The sequence below is a fragment of the Monodelphis domestica genome, chromosome 5 (genome assembly GCF_027887165.1).
Source record: "Monodelphis domestica isolate mMonDom1 chromosome 5, mMonDom1.pri, whole genome shotgun sequence".
Lineage (NCBI taxonomy): Eukaryota > Metazoa > Chordata > Mammalia > Didelphimorphia > Didelphidae > Monodelphis > Monodelphis domestica.
Genome location: NC_077231.1, coordinates 80,291,762 through 80,311,738, shown reverse-complemented (window position 1 = coordinate 80,311,738; position 19,977 = coordinate 80,291,762). Strand labels below are relative to the sequence as shown.

General features: G+C 44.7%; 1 protein-coding gene across 5 annotated transcripts in view; it reads left to right on the top strand.

The window, feature by feature from the left end:
- The window catches only part of CDK17 (cyclin dependent kinase 17), a 138,036-nt gene that overhangs the window by 84,829 nt on the left and 33,230 nt on the right, over positions 1–19,977 (top strand). For all 5 annotated transcript variants that reach the window (XM_001364494.4, XM_016425732.2, XM_007503241.3 and 2 more), the window contains one exon: positions 11,060–11,185. In XM_001364494.4, the coding sequence (XP_001364531.1) occupies positions 11,060–11,185 (126 nt within the window). The remainder of the gene's footprint in view (positions 1–11,059; positions 11,186–19,977) is intronic.

The window sequence follows — 19,977 nt, the reverse complement described above, 5'->3', positions numbered from 1 at the left end:
TTATCGATTTTATTTGTATTATCACTCAAAATACACTTCCATGTTGGTTATTGTAAGAGCACATTCATACAAAACTAAAACCCCCAAATAAAACCATAAATATATTAGAAGTAGAAAGGAAGTCTTAATGGCAAGAGACTAACATTTGACTACTGACAAAATCAGACCTTATCTCCTGGAGTCTTTCAGCACAGAGAGGAAGCTTTCATCTTAAGGATGGCCTGATTTTTAAGAAGTTTTGCTAAGACAAATGAAAATCCTACATTAGCTTTCTAACAGGAAAATAGATAATTGATTTGGATATGTATGTTGCAAGTACCCACTCGCTTTCTTTTCCTTGAAGAAATGGATTTCAAGTCTGTAATAAATTGCCTTCTCTATTGGGAAATTGAAGGCATTGCCTCTTAGGAGTGTACTAGACAGACCTTCAAATGATGAGCAATCCGATTGTATTATATTAAGCACAAGGCAGAATTTGGAGTTCTGTGGTCTGTTTTTGGTCTGTGTCTGTCTGTGTTAAAGCACATGAATGGAAAGCCTCTCCTTTTCTTGTATTCTTTAATTTTTAAATGAAGAGAAGCATTTGTTTTTAATTTGAGGTTTAACCTGTTTTTGAACCACTCAATTCATATTATGAATTTTCAGTTATATACTACATCTACTGCATAGATTTATTTACAAATACATTGTCTTTAAACAAGGGAGGTAAGAATTTAGTGTATTCTTCGTGTGAATAGCTCTTTTCAGCCAAAATGTGGTGTGGTGAACAATGATGGACTTAATCTCAGGATGTTATGGGCTTGAATCCTTCCTCGGATGCTTAAGAGCGATATGACTTTGGCTTGTCTCAGCCTCAGTTTCTTCATTTGTAAAATAGGGATAATAATGAAACCTGTCTTGAGGTTTGTCATGTGTAATACTTTTTGCAGTCCTATTGCATACATTGATTTATTAATTTGTTTGTTGTTATTTTTGGCATTTAAGATGGATTCCTACGATGTGTGCCATCCTAGTTGTTATCATCAGATACTTTTGAAATGTGCCCTGAACAGAAGTTCACTTTCACGGTTTGATTCTTTGTTATCGGCTCTCAGAATCTGCCTTTGGCTGACTGAGCATGCCCTTTACATGTCTTAAGACATGGCCCATTTCTTTGTTGGGCTCCTCTTGTGGCTGCCGTTGTAGCTGATCCTTGCTACTCCTGCAAGGTGGGCCAAGCTCACCTCAAGTCTTTCCCATCATGGCTTTCTTTTCTTTTGCGTATTGGTCCACCCAAGCCCGGTAAAACCCTAAATCCGCTGACGGGAAAGAGGGTGTGCTTTCATCTTCCTCTGGAGGCGGGCAGCGCTCTGGCTGAGGAGCTGGGCCCCGCCCGGTCGTTCTCACCGCACCACTTCTGAAGCCGCCCTGCTCATCACTCCTCACCCACCGTAGCCTTCTCCCACCGATGGACGGGCGGCCGCACGAAGAGCTGCTGTCAGTCCTTCTGTCCATGCTCGCTTCCCCGTTCATTCTCTTTCCAGGACAGCGTCCGGACCCAGCACCAAAGGGGTAGACGCCGTCCCCAATTGCCCTCCACCCGTGGTCCCTGCTTGGCTCTCCCGTGGGCCAGACTGATGGGCACGAGGGATGGAGAGCTCTTTTCTTAGGATTGCGGATGCTTTTGATTTCTTCAACGGCTTGTCCCTACCCTTTGACCACTGGTCAGTGGGGGAATGTCCTGAAGACGACCCTTCTGAAGTGAAATTCCTTCAGCCAAACTCCATCTAATGGGATGACCCTTGGGGTCCGGCCCATTCTGCCCCCTCAGGCAGAAGCTGCATTCTCATGTAGAGGAGGCTCATGGGAGCAAGAGCTGCCCTATGGCCCCCAGCTGGCTCCGTGTGCACCCCCCCCCCCCCCCCAGCAGCAGCTAAAACCTCAGAAGAAGTGAAGATGGAGGCAGAGGAGAGCATGGCTGGCGCAGACTTCGCCGCTTCTAGGGGCTTTGGAAGTACGGAAGGCGAAACCCCAGAAAGGGAGCCTGGCTGTGCCGGGCGCCGGCCTCGCAGAGCCTTCTTCGGCCCTGCTCGGGATCCAGCAAAGCAGCGGCGCCGCCTCTGCTCCGGAATCGCCCAGGAGCAGCTCACGAAGACGAGCCTGCTGGGCTGTAGGAGCTGTACGTCCGCGTCCGCTCCCAGGCCCGGCGTCTGCGGGGAGATCTGAGCCTCAGACGCTTACTAGCGCTGCGACCCTGGGCAAGTCACTTCAACCCTGTTTGCCTCGGTTTCCTCATCTGTCAGATGAGCTGGAAAAGCCGCCCTTTGCCAAGAAAGCCCCAAAAGAGTCACGGCGGGTCAGACACGTTGGGAAGCAGCTGGACAGCATCAGCAGCCCCACAGGCGCTTTGTTCATGGTTCCCTCGCGGAGATGCCAGGCCGGGGCCGCATGTCGGGGGAGCTTGTGGCCCCCGGAGGGAAGGAGCTCGGTGCTGCCATCGGTTCTGACGGAGGGCGGAGAAAAGGGGCCGGGAGCCGGAGGCACGGACGTGGAAACTGAGGGCAACAGTGATTGCTCAGGGCCCCACAGCAGGCACAGTATTTGAATCCTGAGTCTGCCCCCAGCCCGCTTCAGTTAGGCAGACTTGGGTTCAGATCCAGACATATACAACGCCCGTGAGTCTGTGTAACCCTGTACCTCTGGGCAAGTCATTTCCTTCCAGCCATCTAGGCATTTCTGTCGCTTCAGATCTGCCCTGGTAAAGGGAGTTTCTTCTTTGGGAGCTCCCCACAACAGGCAAGCAAAAGCATTCTTTTCAAATAGGGAGGAGCACGTTTGTGTTCCTGGGACTGGTTTCTAAAGAATCAGCCTGCACGTTGGCTAAGCCCTCTTCTGTGCCGGACGTTGCGGACAGGCTGGAGGCCCAGGGAAGCCAGGCCTGGAGCGAGAGGGAGGGGCAGCCCGCGGGCTGCGGGGAGAGGGGCGGCCGCAGAGATCGGCCCGCTCCTGGCCCGCTCCTTCCGTCTGCCGCCCACACCTTGTCTCTTCAATGTCCACTGAGCCTGGCACCGTGCAGTGTGTCTGCCTAGTGTGTGGGTGCCCTCAGGCCGGGGCCTGCTCCTTTCTTCCCTCCTCCCAGGCCCTTTGCCCTTGTTGACACAGACGCAGGGGGCTGCAGCCCGGTGCTCTCTCTGCCTCCTTTATGGAGTCTTTGAGCCCCCAGGTAGGGCCACCTCCAACCCCAGAAGCAAGCATCCAATGAGGACTTGGTGGTAAACATTTCAGAAATATTTGTGGAATGGAATTAAACATCCACGGACATCCCCTATCCCTGGGTCCTCTCTCTGTAAGCACTTCCATTGGGTCGCATTCATATTTTCCCTTCAAGATCACATTCCTTTCAGTATCAAAAGAGTAGCTTTTTTTCCTCATAAAAGTGGCAGCAAACCTCATGCTGGAAGGACATCGAAGACTCTTTGCTGTGGTGACTTTTTTTTTTCAGAGGAAAAATGTAAGAAACCAAGGACTTACATTTCAGCTTTTGTAGTCGGATGTGACTTTCATATAAATAATTATAATACAAATTGGAAGGTGATTAAGGTATTAGAAAAATTTAAATAGGTCTGAGAATATTCAAGGAAAAAGAGATCACTTCCCTGACTAGAAAATTAAAAATGTTACTTCTTTGCTCATTAGAGACCTAATAAGCCCCATTTGGCATGATTAATTCATAGCATTTAAAAGTAGTTGGAAAGACTAAAAGTATCAGACCCCCTTGTAGTTTGGGATAGTTATTCAGGGGCCCAATGTGAAAAGCAATTGTTACCTCTTCATTTTATAGCTTTATAATCTGGATAGAGCAGCAGTCAGTGTAATTTTGACTACTGGCATGAATGAAATAATATATGGATCTTATTTTAAAATAGCAAGTTTTAAACAGTTAAATATAGAAGATTTCATTCACTTCCTGTAAAAAGAAGCACATTATCATTTGTTGGCAGTGTGCGAGAGAGAATGATGGTTGCCGTGTATTAATAAATCCTACAACGTGAGTCATCTTCCAACATTCTCCAAACCCCATTTGCAAATGAGAAGTTTCATCATTGCACAACAGAATGGTGTGATTTCACTCTTTAAGCATTTGAAAATGTTTCTCTACGGATTTTTTCTTCTCATTTTGACATAGACCATTCAAATATCTCAATTAGATGAGTTCCCCCAGACTTAATTGCTGTTATGATCGTGCCCTCTTCTTACTATCCCTTCAAGCTGTTCTTTCTGTTTTCATCTCAAATGTTCAACTACAGTAAATATCCATTTTGACCATAGGATCAAATTTACTTTTATGCATTATTAGGTAAATTTAGTAGTTGGTCACAACAGATTGTATCTGTCATATTCTAAAAAGTTGTATCACAAATACTTTTCCTCTGCTGATATTTTACCTGAAAATATTCCATGATTCTGGGAACCATTCAATCTTGTAGAAATGTTAACTTAACAGCATTTCTTTTCTAGAAGAGTTTCTGGAAACATGGGTCCTTCCTGCATATTCATGGCCTCCATCTTCTTCGCAGCCTTTTGCCCCTCCATTTAAATTTATATTCAATAGTATTTTTATAGAAATCTTATCTATCTGAGAATAAAAATGAGGCCACTTTTTGAAAGTCATTGGTTATAGATCAGCTCAAACTCACGAAGGATCTAAGTAGGGTGGGGTATAGAATGAGATGTCATTTGAAATGAATAATTTATCAAATATAAGAGGATATTTCATATACATCTTGATGTGCAGTATAGAGAGATTTAAGGTCAGCTTATCGTCTCCTTTAACCTGTAGAGATCGTCATACATGGTTGGATCTCTTTGAATGTTCTTCAGTGAACAAATGCAGCCTTCTTGTAGCAGCCTTCTTAATGAGCCATTGGGGACAACAGCCAATATGTTCTTTCTAAAGACAGAAAAGAAGCTGGGCTCATGAGATAACTAATTGAGGATGATTTTTCTCAAACTCAAATCAGTTTTGTTTGACCTTTTGCGGATTATGCGACCAATCAGCCTGACATCAGCTGATGTTGCAATGACGAGCCTTTTTTGGTCTCTAGTTGGTAATGAAGATGCCTCATGGGTTAGCTCCAGAAGTTCATACTAAAATGTGTACAGTGTTTTAGGGGCATTCAGGAAGGAGTGCTTTGGGGAAGAATTTGTAGGGAGGAAAAGCCCTGACCATCATTTGTATGCTGTTTCTGCACTCAGCTTGCTTGGTGTGTGCCATAATCAGTCTCCAGAATGGAAGAGCCTTAGAAATCCAAGACATGTGAACTAGAACAGACACATTTAGCGTGCAGCCAAATGCAGCCTGGTCCCTCTCTAGCCTTCTCCTTCTGCCTTGTGGCAAAAGACAACCCAAACCGAACAGGGCCCCTCTGCTGAGTTAGTTTGCCCCCTTTGCAATGATTCGGAGAAGGAAATCCCGAGACAGATGGGTAAGCTGTAGTAGAATGCTAGAATGGGAACCATCATCATGGGGAAACAGTGCCTGTTTCTCTCCCTTTTCAAGTGGAGTCCAGCCTGTTCTGAAGATAAATAAAATGATGCATCTTGGCTTCTTACTGTTGCTCTAGCAATGGAGAATTCTTTGGGGTTGGGATTTGACAAGAAGGGGAATGTTCAAATGTTCTCCTTCCCACTACTTGACATTTGAGCTTTGGAATATTGTCATTCAGAGTAATTGGAAAGAGATCATGGATGGTGGAAGAAAAGCTTGTGCTGATTCAGGAAGAGAAAAAAGTCATCTAAGATTTTAGCTGGTCTTAATCCTCGCTTGCTCTCGTCCTTCACTTTTCAACGTTACTGTGAAATCATGACCTAACCCTTTTCTCCATCAGAAGAGAGAGCTGCAGCAACATCACATTCCTTTTGTATTTGCAGCTAGCATGCCTTCTGTTCTCTTTGGGGGGGGGGTGCTATTTTATTCCATGGACTTAGGAAGTGATGCCTATTTTATTGGCTCCTGAATTATACAGGTTAGAGTTAGGAACCAAATTAGAAGTTTTCTTGAATCATTTGGAAAACAGACATTTGAATACAGTAGGCTTTTCAGTATAACAAGTTTAATAACTACTAAGATGACCAGCTGCAAATTAATAAGAAATTTCCATTTTCAGCAATAAGAGAATAAACTTTTATCACATAATGTGATACACGGTGCCCTTTTAATGATAGTATTCTGAGAAAATCCTGGACTACATTTTTAAAGCTATTATAACAGCGTATTCCAGGAGGCTGTGTGGGATAGTGGATAAAGAACAACCATACAAAGTCACAAAGATCTGAGTTCAAGGGTGCCTCTGACCCATGCTAGCTCTGTGACTCTGGACAAGTCACTGAATCTGATTTGGTGCTCCCAGGCAGCTTTTTTAGATGGCAGGCAACAAAGCAGGACTTTTATCACCAGAAATTCCTTACACCACCGCCACTCCCCTTCCCCCCCAAACTTGGAAACTTCTGATTATTTAGCCCTCGTAGCCTGTGAGATAAGCATCGTCCCCTGCGCTCTCATGAAGCGCTAACCTGCAAGAGCCTCGGCGCTGCTCCCCAGGGGTGCCCCCATAGGAACTCGGGGATTCCCTTTCCTGACCAGGATGGACTTCGGCTCAGCGTGGGGGCACAGACAGCCGTTTCCCTCCCAGAAGGGGGCTTTTCCCAGGGTGTGTTGGGCCTGGCCGTCACGACGGCTTCCTCCTTTCGTGTCCTCAGCTCACGTGCGAGAGCGTGGGCCGCCGCGTGTTTGTAGCTATGGCGTGAGTCGAGGACGGGGAGGGGGACGGGAAGCGGTGGGGCCGACAGAGCACGAGACTAGGGACCGTCGCTAGGTTTAAACTGGCCGAATGGCCGCTGGCCAACCCAGTAGGTAGAGAGGCTGGGGGTTCAAATGGGACCTCGGGCCGGGCACAGCCCTCACTGCCTGGCCCTTCCTGCTCTTCTGTCTTAGACCTGATCCTGAGGAAGAAGGTCCGGCTTGACTCTGAAACTGTCAGAAGATGACGCCGCGTGACTGCCCCGAGTGAGGGCCGAAGATGATGAGCCTGCAGTGCGGGCTATGGCGCAGGCCGCAGACCCAGACGGAGGCCTGACCAGGACGAGCTTGGTGAAAAGGATTATTATCCAGTGGAAGAAGGGAGAGCAAAAGCAGGCTGACCGCGCGTTGGGCACGTTGACAGGGTGGAGCAGGCCCCGTCCGGGGGGCGGGCCGCTGGGCCCCTGGAGAGCACGGGGCAGAGACCGTGACAGGAACGGGGAGCAGCTCCTTGGGGCCCCTCCGGGCGGCCCTTCCCCTTGGCTCTCCTCCTCGTCCCCGTCTTGGCGTGGCCGGCCGGCCGGTTCAGCACGCTGTCCCTCCGCTTCTTAGCACGTCCACGGACCCAAGATTCCCCCGGGAGAGTTTTTCCAAGAGGAGAATGTTTCTGTCCCACCTCCTTCCCAAGCCTGTTCCAGCTGAGCAGAGGCGCTCTAGGGCAGCGCCTGGCACAGACTAGGCCCGCGTGTGACTGGCTTCCCTGGCATGCCGACCTCTCTGGGGTCCATGTGGAGAGAATGAAAGCTCCACAGGAAGGTAGGTTGGCTATAAAAATGCCATGGCAGGCTCCTCCGTAGAGATACTCTTCCCTTCCCCGAACCCGTTTCTGTCCACCCCAGGCTCCTCCCTTCTTGTGAGCCGGCTTGTAGGAGGAGCCTGGCCCAGGGGCTCTGGTGGCCGTCAGTGAGCAGGAGGCTTCCCTTGCCTCTCCTGCCCCATCCATTCCCCCCGGCCGAGGTGCCATCCAAAACCGCTTTTGCCATGTTTATCATATTGGATTTTTTTATCTGTTGGGGGGATCCCATTTATTGTCACTTTACATAATGGAGTTTTTCTCCCAGGCTATACAAATTTTTTCTAACTTAAATTGGACTTGGTCAGAATTAACCAACCTCTTATTACCTCTCTCCTTTTCACTGGACTCTTCCTGAGCGATAGCACGGTATAGGGTGGACCTAGGAACCGCCTCTCTAAATGGCTGGCTGGGGGTGCCTCCTCGAGGCTCGCCTCAGTCAAGGGAAGCTCCTGAGAGAACCCTTTCATGAGGCACAGTACCTCTCCCCCCATTATCTTTCATCTAAAATCACCCTCCTGTGCCTGGGATAGACTTGGAAAACAGCATGACTGCCTTCTGCTATGGGCTGGGAAAGAAATCCAATGCGTTCTGCTCTTGAGGTCAGAACTTGGAAATGACCCAAGGGCGTATTTGGGGAAAACTTGTGAAGAGTCAATTGACAGGTCCGAAGTAGGAGGACTAGAGAGCTGGCTTGCCAAGAGTTCCGCTTGTTTTGAGAGATGGTGAGCACCAAGCATACTCCGACGAGCAGTTCAGCCTTCAGATTCTGCGGAAATAGGACCCTCGGGAATGGGTTTTCTTACCTTCAGGCCACTGATAAGAATTATCCTTCAAGACGCAGCTCACCAAACACCCAAGTCCGTAGAGTTTTAGATCCTACCACCATCTGCTATCAAACGTTACACCAGGAATTATCCCGTAAGCCCTGGACCTCACGCTTAATTCTTTTCACAAATCTCCGTGGCCCCTGCAGTAGCTCTCTTTATAAATGTCTGATCCGCCCCAGACCTGGAAAAATGTGGCTAATGATCTCTAGAATCGTGTCACGACAGCTATAGGTTTTTCGTTTCTTGCTCGGTGTTGGTGTGTGCTTTGGGATTGAAGTGGCTTTGGAGATGTTGAGCTGATGTTTGGGATGGAAAGGGAAGTCAGGACAAGCAGGCGGGTGAGGAGCTTAGGGACTGAGAACATTCTTCTCGGTCACACAGTGGGCTTGTGTTTATCTTTATATGACAAGTGTCTCTGGGGAGAGAAATCGGGCCCTATAGGACTGCTTATTCTATAGACTTTGTTGTGTCCCACAGAGAAGGCATTGTTTCAGTGATCTATCAGCTGGAGTAGAATCATTGGTTTGTTGTATGGAACTGCCCTTTGTTTTCACTTACTGAGCTTTTTGTTGTTGTTTTTAAGTGAAGTCTCCAGCCAGGAGTCCTGGCCCCTGGGAAGGGGCTGATTCTAAATCCCTCATAAAGAGTCATTTATTTTTGAGTATCTGCTAGGTACTGTGGCAAATATGCAGAAATAGAAGCTCATCATTTGATTAGAGAGACAAAAGACCCTCGTGAAATGGTAGCCAATAGTGCAAGGCCTGGTAAGACCACAAGGACTGTCCATGCCAGGGAGGGGTTGTTTTCATCTGGGATCCCTGAGGAAGGTTCATGGGGGAGGGTCTTGAGTTGGGTTTTGGAGGGTGAGACGCTTAGGGCGAGTGCAAAGGGGAGCGAAGTCCTATCTGGGTGGGGAAGGCAACAGGCGATGGAAAGTAAAACTGGCATTCTGGGTCAAGATACAGGTACAGAATCACACGCATACAGAGAGATGGCCATGGAACTATGGGAGTGGATAAGATTATGAAGGGAGAAAATAGGAAGAACCAGTTGGATGGGACCAGTGACGCGGTCTGCGGTCTCTCACCGTCATTGTCTCCTTTCTTTGGGCACTTTTGAATTCCAGCCAGAGGGGAACAAAGTAACAGCAGCGTTATCATCGGCGCAGAGGCGAGTAGGACTCCGCTATGACGCCAGTGCCTCGGTGTGACCTCGCGCCATTGTTAGCTGTTTTCTGTTGCTTTGTTACACCATTTGGGCCGAGACATTGTCTGCTAAAATCCAGAGACCTTTAAGAGGGGAATGGTTGTCCTCCCCACCCCCACATGTACGATACCGATACCTTCCAATATCCCATAGTCTTTACTTGAACTGTTGCAATTAATGCACTTTTTGGGGGGGGCAACACGGCCCCCCCGAATCTGGAGTCAGGGAGACCCAGTTCACATGTGGCCTAAGATACTCACTAGCTGTGGGACCCTGGGCAAGTCAGGGCATCTGTTTGCCTCGGCTTCTTCAACCGTGGGATGGGGATGCTAATAACCCACCTCACAGGGTTGTCGCGAGGATCAAACGAGATCATATTTATAAAGTGCTTTGCACATGGTCAGTGCTGTATAAATGCTGGCTGTTATTACTCTTCCTATTGCAGCTACTGGTGGCCATTTCCCCTGCCTCCCCACACTCCCCACCCCCATCCCTTGCACCATGAGGAAGGCAACCCCTTCAGTATCCAAGCCTGTTTGTATCTGAATCCCTGGAACAGTCTTGCATGGTGCAGATGTTTTAATTATTTGGATGAAGAGGCATAATTAGATGATCATTCTAATTAAATTGTCAGCCGTATTCAAGAAGAATTGGAATGGAAAGACTAAATCTGGAGGTAGGATAGTGTTTTCTGCTGTTGGCCCCATTTGAGCCAGTGACTATCTCAATGAGGTGGTAATAGTGAGGTTGGAGGAAAGATCTGTGCCAGGGCATCGAGGAGGAAGACGTGATGGGGCAAAGGAATGTGGGTCTAGAACTACTAGACAGAGGGCCGTTGGGGTTTGGGAGGTAATAGATGGGAAGGACTCAAGGACCTCCTCACAGTTTTACAAATGGTGGTTTGGGACAGCAGGTTCATTCAGAGAGAAAATGATGAATTCCACCTTCGACATAGCGAGGGTCACATGAGGGTCTGAGAGGAATACAGAACTAACTAGGCAGAAGGTGAAGGCTGGGAGAGAGAGAGGCTCGATGGTTATTAGCAGAGCTGACATTCGGAGCCGTGAAGAATAGAGTCTGAAAGAATGTTGGCCTAGAAGAATGGTGGGACCTTGGAGCTCATTGACTTGCTCCTACACAGTGCATCCATCTGGTGTGCAGCCTTCCCTTGATCCTTCTTCGTGGAAGTGCCTGAGGAGGGTTGAATTCCGATCTGTCTCTCCCACTGTTGCCTGGTGGATCATGTTCCTCCTCTGCTCTTCAGTGACTACTGGCTCATGTTCTCAGTTTATTCTATAAACCCAAATAAAATCTAACAAATTATCACTGAGATCTACTGAAAAAACAACCTTGTTAAAGTTATTTTGAGTTGTCTTTTCTTTTTTCTTTCAGGATTTAAACAAACGTTTGTCTCTTCCTGCCGACATTAGAATACCTGATGGTTATTTAGAAAAGCTGCAGATAAATAGCCCTCCATTTGATCAGCCAATGAGCCGGCGGTCTCGGAGAGCTTCCTTGGTAAGTTTTCAGTCTCTTTCCCCTTCTGATCAAGTCAGCCTCTGACCTTCTCGGGACACAGCGTCAAATGTTGTTTCAACATTCTAAATTTTATGAGGCTTCAGAGCCAGGAGGCCTGAGTTCATATTGCCCTGTCAGGCCCATTGAGTCTGTGACTAGGTGGGTGACTGCGTGCTGAAGACCTCTGCAATCTGCCTGCCCAGGGGCTTGATCGCGTTCTGTTTCCCGTGCTGGAGCTGGGTTAGCTGGAATTTCTGTATCACTTTTGTTCAACATCTCTGACTGTTGAAGTTTATTTCAGTACTTGGATATGATTTTGTATGCCCTATGCTATTTCAGAAACTACGCATATTACTATTCACAACATATTTAAATTATGTGGTCACCTGGATCGGAGTTTAAGAAATTTCTTTTGGGTCTTCATTTAAATTGGTTCGTTCATTATGTTTTGTTGAAGGCACATATTTGTATTAGTTTCTCATTTTTCCTATTGTAAGAGTTAAATGTAGGAGTTTGACAAAGTGAGGAGAGCAGTTTAATAAAAACGTTGTTTCATTTAGAAAGAAGTACGCATGGAAAGATAGAAAAGAGAGATTATTAATCTTATACCCTATAAATCTACCTAAACTAAGTCTTACTAATAAATAATTCCTAATAACTACCTAAAATTTCCCAATACTATCTCTGTCTTCTTAGAACAGGTTCTTCTACCTGGCACAGCAGACTTAACCTACTCTACTCTGTAAAATATTAACTAAGTAATTTCCTACAACAATCGACAGCCAACTGCCAGCAGCCCCTTGCCTGAGAGCCAAACCACCTGCTCAGAGATCCCAGAGCCAAAAAGCCCCCTTCCCTCAGCAGCTGCTTCCTTTATCTCCTCACTGACCGACTGCCCTTTTACAGCCTTCCTGCCAGAAAGCGGTTCCTCCTTCCTCTCCTCGGTGTCCTGGTCTCCTTGGCAACAGAATCTTCCGCTCTGACTTACTTCTCTGATTCACTGAGAGACCCTGCTTTCTCCCCTCTTAAGCTAGACAGAGGGAGAGATTAAGAAGATTCCTTTCACATCATTACCTTATTAGCCAAATTGGTATATACATATATAGGTTGTACTTTTCCTCAAAAATTGCATTTGTAGGAACCAACTGGGTATCTCAGGGGATTGAGAGCCAGGCCCAGAGACAGGAGGTCCTGGGTTCAAATGTGGCCTCAGACACTTCCCAGCTGTGTGACCCTGGGCAAGTCACTGGACCCCCATTGCCTAGCCCTTACCACTCTTCTGCCTTAGAACCGATACATGGTATTGATGCTAAGATGGAAGGTGAGGGTTTAAAAAAAAATTATATTTGTATAAAATGGAATGAAACCTTTTAATGAGTGAATATACTTCAGTGTGTATGCACATGTATATCCTCCCCTCCCCCCGACCCCATCTCGTTATAGGAATGTGGCCTTTGTTTATCCCAATATGGGTTTGGTCAGAAATTCTTGTATGTCCACAACACTTCCTGAGAAATCATGTTGAATTTCTCTTCCACAGATTCTGGATTCTTTTTTTAGAGAACATGACCAGGAAAGGATCTGTGGGACCAAGTAGAAGATTGGAGAGTGGCTTCAAGGCTGCTTTCCTTTTCAGGCTTTGAAGAAGAATTGAGAGACTAGAGTAGGCTCTATCATTGAATAAGCCATCAAAATTCCTTTTTTAGTGGAATCCAAGCCAAATTCCAGAAATAAGCACCAGGTAACCAAAGCTTTCCCAGTACAGTTTAAAAGATTAGGATTTTGAATATGGTCTGGTTTATTTTTACCATAACTCAGAGATGAGTTTTTTCCCTTCTTTTGGACCTTGCTTTGTGTTCTTGGTGGGGTCTAGAAGAGTCACTCAGGATCTGGAATTAGGAGGGGCTCTTTAAGGAAGGGGATGGAATTCCTCTGTGACCTCTGCCCTTATGAACCTTTCCCAGACTTCTCCAAGCAGAGTTGAGTGGATATTCTCTCTGACATATTTTCTTTTGGGAAAATTTTTTTATGATTTCTTACTCATTTTGTACAAATTGCTAGATTTCTTGAAATTATTCATCAGCTGTTTCAAAAGCTATACCTTGATTCACATGCTTAAATGAAAGTGCGCCGTGATAATGCTTCACCTCCAGAGAAAAATAGCTGTGAATTTTCCATACCTGCTCTGTGGGCTTTTCTGTCTGCCTCACTTATTTGCTGATGCCACTTGTTCTGTAATGGGCGAACCCAAGAGTTCTTTTTCTACTTATGACCTCTGCTTGCAACTAAACCTTTTTTTAAAATGTCAGTATGTGCTTGACTACATGGGTCGAGGGGGATGTGGCTGGGGATGTAGACTCTGAATGAACATCCTAGTGCAAACACCAACCACGTGCACATCAGCTATGGGAAGGGTGGGGGGAGGGAAATAAAGTGAGTATTGTAACCAAGGAATAGTGTTCTAAATTGACTAAATAAATTTTTCTCAAAAAAAAAAAATAAGTCAGTATGAATCCCCCAATTGTAGTAAAAGTTTAGAGCTCAATGAATTCCCCCAGCAAGGCTGCATTTCCAAACCAGGATCTCAGCACTCTGGCCATTCTCCCCATCCCTCCCACCAGGACCCAGAACCTGAGGACCTCCAGAACTGCTCTGGCTCCAAGGGGATGGGTCACCTCTCTCCTGTGTAAGCAGACCTCAGCGCCTGACTTCTTAGGCCATTTCTCTGCTCCTGCTCCCAGTTAGACGGGAAGCTCCTGGAGGACAGGGGCTATCTTTATTTTCTTGTATTTTTACTCTCAGGACTCAGCACAGTGCCCGAACAATAATAAGTGATTAATAATCTGTGTGAAGTTTACAATGTTTCTCTCCCTTTCCCTTCTCGGTTTCCCTTCCTCCTTAAAAATTATAGTCAATGTATGCATAGTTCTCAGTCTCTTGACTTTGTTTCTCATAACTTAATAGGTCATAACCTATTTCTTTGTTTTGCCTTTTCATTTCACTATAATATCATAAGATTCCATTATGAGAGGCAGCTTGCCTTGGAGTCGGGAAGAACTGAGTTCAAGTCCTGCCTCTGATATATACTCTCTGGGTGGCCCTGGCATGGCTTGACCTTCCTATGCCCTAGCTGGTTCTCCAAGATGCTGATCTGCACTAGTGGAAGAAATTTCCAAGTGCTAAGTTTTTCCAAGAGGTGAAATCTCAAGGACAGACCAAAAGATTTAGTCCTATTTAGCCTTTCTTTAGGTGTTGGACATATAAGCTGTTTTCCAATTCTGCCTAACAGTTTATTGTTATTGCACGTGGAGAATTTGAGAAAAACTTTATATTTGCTATTTTATACCCACTAGAATGAGAAATAGAAAAAAGTGATAACAATCCAAGAAAGTAAAGATCCTGCTGTAGCAGACCCTCAAATCCATTGGTGGTACTACTGCAAGCATCTTGGAAAGCAATGATTCTTTGGCTAGTACTTTATCATCCAAAAAATCAAGAAAAGAAAAAAATAAGACCTATTTGTATACAATTGGTAAATTTCCATTGATATTGGTAAATTAGTTGATATTCCCTCTTTATTCAGACGAACCATAGATTAAGGAATAATCCATTCAGTCTCCATTGTCTCCTTCATTCCTCTCCCAATCATTTTGGAGTTTTTTACATATAGGTGTCTTGTATGTCTTGATAAGTTTACCTCCATGTATTTGCTACCTTTTGTCATTGCTCTAAAAGATTTTTCTCTTTCATTTAGTTTCTTTTTATTCTTGAGGTTAATATCAAAAAGAAGAGATTTTTTTTTTTTGTGAATTTACCTTGGAGTGTTGCCACTAGATTTGACTAAATCTCTCCCTCTGGAGCTTAGTAGTTTGTAATTATCCTTAGTATCTTAGAGATGAAGGGCAATGAAAGAGTGTGGAACTTATGTGGGTGTTAAATGGAGGTTAGTCTGACATCTTTCCTCATTCATTCTGTTGTCATAGCCGTTGAAATCAAGGCTAGGACTTTTTAATTGTGTATATATTGTATCTTTCCAGGAGATTTAAATTTCTTCCTTCAACAACAAAAATATTAGGTGTTTCCTATGGGCAAATGACTGTTTGAAGCTTTGGGGATATAAAAAAGAAAGAAAGAAAGAAAAGAAATGAAATGAAAAACCAGCTTACCTACCTGGATCTTACATCAGTCTATTTAGGCAGAAATGTTCTGGTTTTGTTTTGTTTTATACATTATAGCCTTTACATAATGATTCTGGGTCATTTGATCAAGGTTGTAAACTCAATTCATTTTACAAACATTCCAGGATATAAAGGAAGAGTGTTCCCAAATTTCCAGTATGTTCTGCTTGAACTGAAATGCCATCCACAACGTTTCAACAGAAAGCACACACCCAACCTCCTAGCACTCCTGACGGTCTGGAAAGACTTCAAGTCTGGGTCTATTACTAGACTTCCCTGTCCAGAGTAATGAATCTTTCAGGTTCTGAAACTCACCAGGACCCCCTTCTGAGGCCCAGGTGGCTGCGGGTGCTCATTGGAGTTGTGCATCACGACATCTTGAACTGTTTTTAAGGCTTTGTGATTACTAGTTAACTAAAGGTCGAAGTATAATTTGCCTCTTCATATCTCATGCTTTATGCTAAGATGTTCTACACAGAGTTGCTCTGGAAATGATGCTCATTTTAGAGCTTCAAAGGGCTGTCCTTCCATAAGCATTTGTTAACTACCTGCTAGGTGGCAGGAATGACCAGAATTGGAGATTGTAAACTCGATAATGGGAGGAGTTGGGATGTCTGTGCCAGAGCCAGGAACACGCATGTGACAGTATGCTTGAGAAAGAAAGAGGAATGTCTTTTATCTGGGATGTATTGGATTTTGAGATATCTGGGAGGGCCGTCAAGGATGGAGGTGTCCAGCCGGACTGGCAGCGGGGCTCAGCCGGCCCTCAGGACCAAAGGCAAAGATGAGTGAGTGGAAAGGAAGCAAAGCCAATGAGAAGAGAGAGTTTTCTGGAAATTCAGCTATGAAAAGGAAGAAAGAACTAGAGATCAATGCACAAACGTTTGCCTTGTATAAGGCACTTTGTACCCTCCCCCCCTTTAGCTGTGCATTGTCTTTCTTTAGACTGTAAGCTCCTTGAGGTCAAGGACTGTCTTTATTTGTCTTTCTATCTCTAGCTCTTAGCACAGTGCCTGGCACATAGTGGGTGCTTTAATGTCAATGGATTGGCTGAACAAAGTGAAACAGCCTCTGCTTTCATATGTAGAAATCCTCTTTTGGAGGGTAACAAAGATTTTTCAAGGAAGGAGATTTACCCCTGATTCTGGGCGGCAAGCAAGGGGTCAGTGGAGAAATGAGGGGGAATGGACTGTGGAGGGGTGGATATGGGCAAGAAGCAGAAGGTCGGCTAGTGTGGAGGTGACTTGAATATGGAATTGGGAAGGCATTTCTTGGTTGAAAATTTTCTTTATTATTAAATAAAGTTTAACAGTGTGGTCCTGACTGAACTAAACTGCTAAGAATAAAGTTTTGAAATTTCTTTTTATGCCTGCAATTCCAGTGTCTTTATCAAAGATTGATAGGCTTGGTAATATAACAAGTTCTAACTTAGTATATTGAAATTCTAGATTTGGAATATTAGGGTATTTTGAAAAACCAAAAACTTCATATTTGCAGCTTCTGTTTTGCTTTGTGATGAAATTAAGGAAAACAGTGCCCTCTAATGAATTTTCAGTGTATTGAGAATGGCACCAGAGGAACTCGAGGCCTGGCTGTTGTTTCTCCTTCCTTGATTTAGATTTATTCTCTCTTAACTTGGGGACCGAAAATGAAATTTGCCAGCTGTGTTTTGGTTTGTGAAAATGCACACACCATCTCCTACCTTATAATTTCTGCCCAGCCTTGGGTAATGCCTCAGAACCTTGATGTCCAAGATTGGGCAAACTGAATCTTAGGGTTATGGTTAGCCTAACCCAACCTAACTTGAGACTTGCAGTGGATGGGTACAACTGTTGATACGGCTTACTGCTTCTGATTTTAGATATCACTTGAATTTTTTCTTAAACTACTGGAAAACCAAGCTTTAGAAGACTTTCAGTATCAGGTCAAGTTTAAAAACTTTTGCAGTATCACCTTTAGTATTATAACATGTCATTCCTGCATGAGCTGGTTAACAGTGCAGGGGTTCATGTTTAGAATTTGGGCAAACATTTTCTTGTTTTGAAATGGCACCTTTTAAAAAAAGACCACCTACTTCTATGAAATTTGTTACGTCTTCTGTGAAGGACAGGCTTGCTTGAGGCCAGTCTGGTTTAGCTCATCCGCATAGTTACCAGAAGGAGCTGACCATAGCATGGAAGGGATACTCGGCAAGGATATTCAAAATAGGATCATTGAGTGTCGCCTCCTCAGGGAGACCTTTGGAGCTGAGACCACCAACAAGCTGCAGCCGAGCCTCGGCCATTTCGGTCTCTTTTAAGAAACAATCAGCCTAAGCCTTGTGGCACATCTGGTTTCTTTCTACCGCATCTTGCCTTCAAACACGGTGCATCATGCTGGCTTTGGCTCACATAGAAGGAAATGGGAACACCATAGACAACATTAGCATGGCCACACATTCATGAAGCTTTCCATATTTAAAAAAAAGTACGTCACAGAAACTACACACCTCCATCACTTGGGATGGTCCTGGAACAGAGCGTTGTATTCATCACCTACCTTGATTACTAGTTGCCTGCATAGCTAATTCTCCATTTTCACAGTCTTGCCATGATGAAGTACGTACCATTGCCCATACGTGTGGCTTCTTTTTCTAAAGGGACTTTGGGGTCTGGCGGCTCCTCAGTTAAATGGACTGGTGAACAGACAGGTGATCGATAGGCCATGCTCTTTACTCTTGTCATGCACGGGAGCGAACACTTTATTTTCCCAAGTATCCAACTCCGGGCTGTCCCAGTGCCTCGGCAGAGGGATCTTGTGTGAAAACGCAGCTTTGGCCACTATTCCACCGCACAGCTAGTGGGACTTTGCAAACATCAGGTAGGAAAAGCGGGACTGTAAAATGATGAAATGATCACAGAACTGATCTCCAAAGCAGTCTGATTCAGACCTCACCCTGACCCACAACGTGCTCCAGAGCAGAGCCCAGATGGACTGAGTCGTCCGTCTGCCTTGGACCAGGGCATCCCCACTGCTAGAGGAGGAAGCTCTCCCTCCTCCTCCAGGCAGCCTGCTCCTACCTTCTGGAAGAGGGCACTGGGAAGCTTTTCCTTATCTCAAGGCCACGTTTGCCTGTTCGTCACCCATTATTTACCCGTAATTGTTCCTAGTTCTTCCCTCTGGGCCAATTAGAACAAATTGGTTCCCTATTCTTGGAACTCAGATACTTAATGACAGAGATCATATTGCACCAAATGTTTTTCTAGGCTAAACATCCCTGGTTCTTTTATAGATTTTTATATGATTTGAACTCAGAGGCTTTCACCTTCCTGGGGTCGTTCTGGACATCTTTGGCTTATTATATACTCTTCCTAAAATATTGTGCCCAGATAGGGAAGAACTATTTTCTCTCTAGTTTTGAACACTGCTTTTCTTTCTTTCATCTTTGTCTTCTGTCTTAGAATCAACACAGGATCGGTTCCAAGGCCGAAGAATGGCAAGGACTAGGCAGTAGAGGTTAAGTGACTTTCCCAGGATCATACAGCTAGGAAGCATCTGAGGCCTGATTTGAAGGCAGGTCCTCCCAACTTCTGACCTGGCACTCTGACCACCTAGCTGCTGATTCTCTTAATGCATATCTTAACATTTCTGGCAACTGTATTGCATGTTGTAATATCTTCAGTTGTTTTTTCCTTATAACTGTACAGTGAATTTTTTTGAGTCCAAGTATCTTTCTTCCTCTTTCCCTTAACTCTCTTTATATCCCTCTACATATATATACACACACACATACATACACACATACATACATACATACATACATACATACATACATATATAAATTTCTGTCTTCCTTTATGTGAACTAGTCGTTTTTGCAAACTTATTGGCAGTAACAAAATGAGTTCAAAACCCATTAAATAACTTAATTTTGAGGTTTTGTAAGTAGGTTGAAAAATTTCATTTCTACATTTTAAAGTATATAGATGTGGGTTTTTTTTAATAGGACACATCATGATTTGGCAACAAAAGCTTAAGTTGCAAATGTCTTGTTAATGATGATGATGACATCGTACTTTCATTAGTCACTGTTCATAGCACACCCATATGCAAGATGAAGTTCGCTGTTACTGTTCTAATTAAATTGTCATTATTTCTACCAACACGCTTGACAAATAGTCTATACCAGAAATATCAGCATTGTTCTTTTACTTTTTGTTTGACTGAATTCACATTCATCTTCAACCCATTCAGTCCTTTTAAGCCATTAAGTTTAGTTAAAACTAGTTCATCCTGAAGTCGACTTGGCACAAGTAATCTTTAATCATTTTCTATTGGTTTTTGAAAGTGAACAAGCCAGCAAGGATGCCGGTCCAGTGATAGTGCAATTCCAGCTCTTCCCTCAGGATGGTCCACATGCCAGAAGTGAAATATCTCCATCTGATTAATAGCCCAAGTAAAGGGCTCTGTTATCAGGGCATTTTCTAGTGGACCATCTTCCACACTTCACTTTGGAGAGAACTATGATAGGGCAGGATGATTGTGCTTTCACTGCCATTTTTCTTATTCCTTAAAACAAAAGAAAACAACAACAACAAAAACCCACAAAGCTGTGGGCCTTATCAATACAAGTATT